At 40.2% G+C, this 8,639-nt stretch overlaps 1 protein-coding gene across 1 annotated transcript in view; it reads left to right on the top strand.

The window, feature by feature from the left end:
- The first annotated feature begins 320 nt into the window (after positions 1 to 320).
- The window catches only part of gsg1l (gsg1-like), a 31,157-nt gene continuing 22,838 nt past the window's right edge, over positions 321 to 8,639 (top strand). Inside the window, exon 1 of the mRNA XM_066689778.1 lies at positions 321 to 1,071. Within this exon, the coding sequence (XP_066545875.1) occupies positions 783 to 1,071 (289 nt within the window). The 5' untranslated portion in view covers positions 321 to 782. The remainder of the gene's footprint in view (positions 1,072 to 8,639) is intronic.

Raw genomic sequence — 8,639 nt, 5'->3', positions numbered from 1 at the left:
AATGGCCACATATTTCCCATACAGTGCCTTATACAGTCCCCCTTCTCTCTACCCCTCTCTACCCACACATCTACCCACAGGTGTGTTTCGGAGGAAACTCAGTGCCCCCCACCGTTACTGTTTGTCAAATACAGGCTGATGCTCAACCCGGTACCTACTGGTGCCGCAGCTGTCCGCAGTCCTGCCAGGCTCTGCGCGGCTCCACCAATAGGATCCGTGGCTTTCTGCAAATCTACGCACAACTGCGGAAATGTGCGCGACTACAACGCGACTAGTATTTAACCGACAGAGCAAGTATGATGCTGTTAGTTTGAGAGAGAGGGAGAGAGAGAGAGGGAGACAGAGAGAGAGAGAGAGAGAGAGAGAGAGAGAGAGAGAGAGAGAGAGAGAGCGCAACAGCAGGCACAGGCACTTGATCTACTCCAGACAACTTGAGCAGAAGGAGCGCTCCTGATCTCTCCTGGGTTCAGTGTAGGAGATCCCGGCTTGTCTTTCCCTGTGTGTCTCAGCCTGCTGGTGGAAGAGCAGCTGCGAGGTGCGATGAAGATGCCAGTGGAGATCAGGCACTGTTGCTTCTCCAGGATCGGATCGCCATGTGCTTGCCCATCACTAGTTTGCCATCTTCAGCAATCGCGCTAGCCCTGACCCATCGTATTGAAGTCACTGGGGAGGGAGAGCATATATATCACGGCAGTGTTTCTTTTTTTAATGTAATGTATTCCCTTTCTTCTGATTACTTTGATGGACTATTTTAACTCTATCCTGCAAGACTGTCCTGGACCATGAAGACCACTCGGAAATGCCGAGCCCTGCTGTCCGTGGGTTTGAATCTGGTGGCCCTGTTCTTCTCCACGACCGCTTTCATCACGACTTACTGGTGCGAGGGGACGCAGAGGGTCCCCAAGCCCAACTGCAGCAAAGAGCGGCTGCACAACTGCATCAACTACGGGGTCAACGAGACGGACCAGAGCAAAGTCCACTACAGCTGGGAGACCGGGGACGACCGGTTCCTCTTCAGGCATTTCCACACCGGCATCTGGTACTCGTGTGAGGAGAACATCAACGGGGGAGGTAGGTGGTTTTGAATGTACCCACTTGTAGAGAAAAACGAAATGTTTGCAAAGAAATGTGATCAGCTTTATTTGATTTAGATGTGTGTTATGCATGAAACCTTCCAGCGCACACTGACACACACACACACACACGTACTCACTCTCTCTCTCTCTCTCTCTCTCTCTCTCTCTCTCTCTCTCTCTCACACACACACACACACACACACACACGCACTCACACACACACCACTAGCAGCAGGTACAAAAACATTTCTCTTCTCTCTCCAGTTAGTTTTATTGGCCATCCAATACTTCTAATACACAATCATAAGATGGATGGCCTTGGGATGCAATTCCAAACATATATCATATACATCTATTGCAATGATATAAAATAAAAGGCCAATGTATAACTCTTTATAGGCATTATTTTTTTCCTGTAACCACAGAGAATTCATTTTGTAGATTTGCTTTGCTTTTTTTTTTTTTAACCAGGATATGTTTTGTACAAATGCAGAGTTTGGCGTTCCCACACTTTCTTTGAACTATATAAAATCGAAATAGTGTCTGTGGATTGCTTCATTAACACAATCAAGACAGCTCGTCTTCTCCTCTGCTGCTTTTTTTGCTTAAAATACATCAATAATCTAGTACAAAGTCGTGTGGGTTTTTTATTGTTTTTTTTTTAAGATGACGGATTTTTGTTTGTTTGCTGTTTTTATCTTTAAACTGAATTAGTTAAGTTTTACACAATACATAAATACAAAAATACACAAAATGCGTAAATAAATAATCAAATAACATTCAAATAATCACATTAAAAAAAAACAGAATATTAAAAACAATTCAGACCATTAAATGTTAAAATGTATTTGAATATTTTAATTTCAAATGTGTAAGATGTATAGTTATATGCCTGGTAATTTAGTAACATCACTATTCCCCTGTAATAACCAATGGATTCTATGTCTGTGTGGATTATAAACTTAAGCAATATTAGTTTCTCCCAGTTTCTCCCATTGCATACACTTAGATCTGAGCTGGGGCCAAAAGACTAGCTATATCTGTAAAGTACGTGCAACAAAAACACCAGCATTTTTAGATATTCATTATCAATATCCATGCAGCATGTGGGGATCTCTGTGGTGGTCCTGCTGGTCACTTGAGGCTCTTGACAGAAAACCACACTCTTGGCAACAATTGGACTAATGGGAGTTAATGTTTGTTTACAGCGGAAAGCCAAGCAAAATAAGTCCAAACAAAAGAGAAGTTCTGGACATAGTGTATGCTGTGCTTTCTATCCATACCTGGCTGACCCTTTATCACATGTGTTGATTGTGAGAGTTCAAAGTGATAAGATCTCAAATCAATTAACCTCCACTTTCCTCTGACGGAGTTGAATACGGAGGGGTTAGTGCCACCTCACACGCCGAATCCGAGAGCTCTGTGGATAGTCATTTTACCTGCCCAGGAACATTCCCCCTTGAGTTCCTGGGACTCAGGATGGCTGGGGAAGAAGTTGCCGCCTTGATTGAGCCGTAATGACGGGTAGCTAGTGTGCCATCACAATATGTTGCTGAATAAAGACGAGATAATTACTTCTGGGGATAGATCCGGCTTTCTCTGGCTTTCCCCTTTCAGTTATATGGTCATTAAATACAAGTAGCTCAGCAGGGCTGGGGTTGAGTTAAGGGTCACAGCCCATCTTCTGTCTGCGCGATTCAATAAATAATCTGATGCCACGTGGTGTACGTTTCATAGAGTACACAACCCCTTTCAGGGCAAAAGTGAGAGCTGACTGCAGCCTCGAAATGGAAGAGTTTGTTTTTTCTCAATGATTCATGGGAAGAAATAGACAGCATGAATGGCTTGGTCCCCCTTAGACAACATGAAACTTATTGGACTGCACAATGTATAACGTATCACAGCTGCCTCAGATTGCTGGTACTGAACTCTACAATCAATTTTGAGGTGTGATTTAAGAAATAGTTATAATTTCAGTAAAGCTGGATATGACTGTACTTTAAATATGTATTTTTTTGCAGATGTTTCACTTTAGAGATTTAGGTCAAAACTCTGTCACCTTGACATCTTCTGCTGATTATATTTTACCATCTGTCAGCTATTGTCACTAATAAAGAGCCAGAGTATATCTTTCTTTATCCTTGTATTGGCTTCAAAATTCGATAGATCCGATGTAGTAAAAATCATCAGGGGATTTGTTCCAACGAGAAAAACAAAACAAAACATAAAGTAAATTGAGTTCTGTTGGTCAAATGATTTCCAGCGTCCGCCTACATTTTCTCACAGTACTTTGTGCCACGTTGTACCACAGTGTACCATATTGTTGCTCCTACATCCTACATCTTGAGCAGCAGGATCAGAGTGGGGGGCTGGGAGAGAGATCGTTTTAATAAGGATTACATCAAAAGACTTAATGAGTCTTTGTTTTTTGTGCTTTACAAACCAGATGTGCCCACCCCACTCCCCTTTCTGTCTATATATCATAAGGTTGCTATAAAGCCATCCAACTACTATGAATTTGAATGTGAGAGAGAAAGAGAAAGAGAGAGAGAGAGGATGAAACAGTATCTACCTTGAGAAACACGCTGATGTGTGTTGATTTGGCTTATTGACTAATCAATCATTTTCTTGCCATTTCTGTTTTAAAGAAAAACAACACTAAAGGGGCAAAGTATTGGAGATCAAGAACACATCTAGATACAAATCTTTAGGGTCTTCAAGGCATACACAATAAAGGGCCAGGCAGGTTCACAAGTAGGAGTCATAGAAGTTGGATCTACTAGGAATCTGTTAAATTGTTGACCGGCAATTAAGTACATTGAGTGTCAATGAGCAGAATTCAATTTCACCTCCAACCAATGTGTTTTCTCTGCACGTCTGAATATGCCCACATTTGCTCATATGCTACATGTAATTGGGGGCTTGACTGCCATGGTCCCAGCACTGTCCAGGGTTTCTGCACCGGTCAGATATGCCAGCTATGTCCAAGTTCATTTGCAGGGTATGTTGAACGTCAAAAATAAATAAAATAAGAATGTAATTCAGTAATTGTATCTATTTTTTAAATAATGAAGTTTATCCCATAAGTACTCAAGGCTGCTTAATTATTTGTATGTATTTATTTAAAACAATATCAGTGGGGGGGAGGGATTATAATTATTATTTTCATATTTCTGTGGCTGAAGGAATGATGCTTACATACGGTATCAGCGACATGCAGAAGGAAATATGAAAGCTATCGACAGCAGTACAGCTCGAACATGTCCGGATATTTCAGTACAGTGCACAATCGCCCTTCTGCGTTAAACAGAACCTGAAGTGCCATCAGTGAAATACAATTTTTTGATTATTATTTTTCTCTTCATACTAATTCGGTGCGTCTCACACAATTGCGACTTCTACAACTGATGCTAATGCTGCTGATGATAATAAAATATATTTAAAGAAGCAGCCGATATTGATTCCACCCCCCCATAAAGAAATATAAGCCACCACTTTTCTGCCTTGGGGAATTGACTGGATAGTTTCATTCGTAGAGTGACTCAGGTATATCATACATTGCTGTGTGATAATAATAAAGAGCTGTAGCAGAGTGTAGCCTGTCTTAGCCTTTAGACATCAGTCTCCCATTTCAGCAGTTTATTTCTGCCTCTATCCGTGTCATTTGGAAATGTACACATATTGTAGGTACAAGTCAGCCAACCCCTTAGAAAGCTCTGTTGGAACGGTTCCTTAGGTCTTGGAAAGACAGACATCTTCAAGATATTCCTTTTCCTGTTAGTGTGTTTTATGTTATAGTCTTCATATGTTGAAGGAATTTGTATCATGTAAAATCTCAACGTGTTTGCCTATTTTACTGTAAACAAAATAAGGGAACCAGGCACTGATTTTTTAAAATAAGCAGCTGTATCAATCGTCACTTCATTGGATTCATGTAGGGTCTTTTTATGTAAATAAGAAAAACATATTGCTATTATGATTTCATGTTTCAAATAAAACTTATATGCTCCTATCCCATTATGTGTTCCTGTTGACTACACAACCCTGCACACTTATGTTCAAATGTAAAGGTAAATAGTGTATTTACTTTAAAAAAGACATGGCAGTGGAGTACTGCAGTACTATCTGGGCCTCTATCCCATGATAAAGGAGATACGAGAAATACAAAAGGAGATGTTCATCTTTTGGCTGACTTTTGGTATTTTGAAGTAAATGTCTGTCAGCCAAACTTTCAGACATAAATAAATCAATAATATTAAAGACAGAAACTTTAATATTTTAAGGAACTGAGAATAAGGAATTCCCATTGTTTTTCCCCTGGTTTAGATTCCACTGTGCTTTGAGCAGCTTGATGTTTTTCAGTTTCTTATTTTGGCATAGACCCAATCTGAAGATATATTGTATTTCCACTGGCTTTCCCTAATGTCAAACCTCTGGGGGAGCTTTCTGATGAACTCCTGTCACCTTCTCTTAGTGCACAGTATGTGTGAGGTATCAGTGGCAGTACACTAGCGGTTCTGCAGGTTTGAATTGGGCTGCAGCTTTGATACACTGATTTTCACAGCAAAAGGATTCAGGAGAAGCTTTAAGTGCTGTTGGAGGTGAAGAAAGAAAGGTAAAAAGTAAAAAGAAGCAGGGCTGTAAGACTCACGCATGAGAACTAATGCACTTTCTGTGCTTCACGACGAACCTTGACTTTTACTTCCACCAGACTAGTTATTAAGCACCGTATACAAGGGAAAAAGGATATACAGAGAGAGGTGTTGCTTCAACACAAGCTGTACACCGGGAATAAATAGAAGGGTGGTAGTTCTTTCATTCCTAGCTGTGGTGACAAACAGAGGTGTTCAGACGGTGTCGGCTTAGAGGTTAAGGCGTTAAGCTCGTGAGGTACTCCGAGGCCGTGACTCGGGCCCACTGGCAGGGATATCTTGTGACGTCAACAAGTGCCCTTGTGCACCTTTGCTTCTTGTGGAGTTGTGTGCGAGGCTGTAGAGATCTGAACAAACTCAAGAGCTCGAGAAAGACATCTTCAGTCAGATATGAAAGGACAGTTCGTAGATGTTGGCTTGGGATAGTGGGATTGCCCTCCTCCAGGGAATACACTCCAGTAGAGTAATAAAGTGGTTAGAGACTGCGAGCAAATCCAATCATGTATCTTTGTTTTGCCTGAGTACCATATCCCCGTGGCCTTCACTCTCACTTTTCATGAGGCTAAACAGTAATTTTCTACTAATCAGCCTAAATGAGACCAATACTAGAAATGTGAAACATGTCTTGACCTTGCTGGGAAAAACTGTTTTGAGCAGTAATTCATTACTTAGAAGGTGAGCATCACATTCTGATTTGCCTGCATATTTCTGTAACTTTTGAATCATTCTTTGAGATGTAAAATGAAATGTGTTAGCTGGTTACGTTTTGTTTGGTCTATTATATCCACAGGGAATCTGGCCAAGTTTTAACTATCTTTATTAATTACTATGAATAAGCTATGAGTTTCACCTGTGAAGACAGGAACTGATTACCCTTGAAAATTAACTCATAATTACAAAAATAAAAATATAACTGTCATTTTGTTAAGTTCTTTTGATGGATCATTTAATAAAAGGCACAATCTCATTCATTCGGCCACAAAACATATTTGCATGGCATAGTCACATATCGCATTCACTGCGAATCAGACTTCTCATTTCCTACAGTGTGGTTTTCCGGCACATCTGGCTACCAATATATCTGGTCACATCTGTTTCAGTTGCTGACACAATCTGCCGCAGTCATCTTCACTACAGCATGGAAAGCTGTCAGTGAATGTATGCGCTATCTATAAACTCATGCCAGCAGATATGCAGAGCTGAGGAATAATGTGTTACAAATATGGCTTGATTTTCCAAACTGGGTTAATAATTCACTCATGAGTAAGAACAGCAGTTTAAATTCAGTTTATTACATTTATCAATTTTTCAAATTAGGAAACTGTACAGTGAGAAGCTCAGCTGTACAGATGTTACAGCATGTACAATACAAATGTATTGACCTTAATTAGGACCAGATTTGTTACCTACTTTGGAACATCAGACATGTGATAATGTGTCACTGGATTCTCGTGATATTTTTTTTTTCGCTATCTGGTAATTGTGATAGATCTTTCTGCAGATGTGTAAAGACTATGGTAACGCATACAATTTCCCTTGAAGAAACATAATTAATTACAAAAAAGGTAATTTGTCTTTCCTGACTGAATAGGCTGAGTTGAGTGTGAAAAAAGGCAATTTATGATTTCTCTAAACTGGCCAAGCATCAAGAAAGCACGAATTGCTGTGTGAAGTGGTGTTGTTTACATAAGAAAACAGTTTTTTTTTAAGTCCACGAAGATGGGAATTGGCAGGAAAGACGTGGAGCGTGAGTGAAATCCCTCCACTAATCTTAATGTTAACAGGTACTTGCACACGGCTTGCTTTGTTTATTGATGGAACCCTCTTTAAGAGTCATTTGTCCCCGGGCTGCACACATCTGACACAGCAGCAATGCCTTTTGTTCACGTTTGGCATGGAAATGGTAGAAATACAAGATATATAGAGATGAGTAATGAGCTGGGTGCCAAAGTGAGGTTTCTGAATCTACAGTTATTGCAGGAATTCAATCCTGTTTCGAGCTTGTACAGCAGAGACTTGACGTCGTCATAATAGGAAGTTCCCTATTAGTGGGTTTGTAGACGGTGTCCTCAGACATGCATATACATACTGTACTGCTGACCTTTTTTCTCACTGGCTGAGTTTCCAGTCACTGCAGTCGACCCTACCATTGTAATATGTTTTGGTTAATGGTTAAATTTGTCCTGTGTGAAGGCAGCGTAAGTCACCAATGACTGTAGATTTTGTCTTCTGAACCACAGTTCACAACGATGGCAGCAGTAATGAAAAATACATCACTAATAAACTGGCCAGTGATATTCAATTGCACAAGGGTAGTCAGTTTATTATAATTATGATCCAGGAGTATACAGTGACCAGAACAATTTCTTTATTGTATTTTTCCTCTGTTTCTGAACAATATGCATGTCCCAGTCTACGGAGAATTGATTAAGCGCTATTTTGGTCTACTTTTTTAATTCCCCCTACCCACAGTTTGGACATCATTTACAATAGCAGAGAAAAAAATGAATGAAGACATCTATCCGGTTGCAAATATTTGCTTGAAACTGCCACGAAGACTGCTGAGACTGCCGATCCAAAAGTGAGCTTTTTAGGACAAAGTCAGCTTATTTAACTTCAAAATCGCATTTTCCTGCTGGGAAACATTTAAAATAACTTGTTCCGCTAGCTGAATTTATATAGCTTTAAAAACACCGCACCATGTGCCATATTGACATGCTAATGTGTTACAAGACTGTCCTCAGGGCTCCTAGTTTTACCAGGAAAAAAAAACGTAATTGTATTCTGTAACTTGTCCCTTCAAGTTGCATAGTACTATAGGGTGCTCTGATTTTTAAAGAGCAGGGCGGCCAGAAAATGTTTTTACAAATAGAGCTGTCTGTAAATGACAAGTTTTGAATTATAGTAGGTG

The sequence above is a fragment of the Amia ocellicauda genome, chromosome 17 (assembly GCF_036373705.1).
Source record: "Amia ocellicauda isolate fAmiCal2 chromosome 17, fAmiCal2.hap1, whole genome shotgun sequence".
In the NCBI taxonomy this organism is placed as follows: Eukaryota; Metazoa; Chordata; class Actinopteri; order Amiiformes; family Amiidae; genus Amia; species Amia ocellicauda.
The sequence above is the reverse complement of the archived record's forward strand: the minus strand, read 5'-3'. Positions and strand labels throughout refer to the sequence as shown.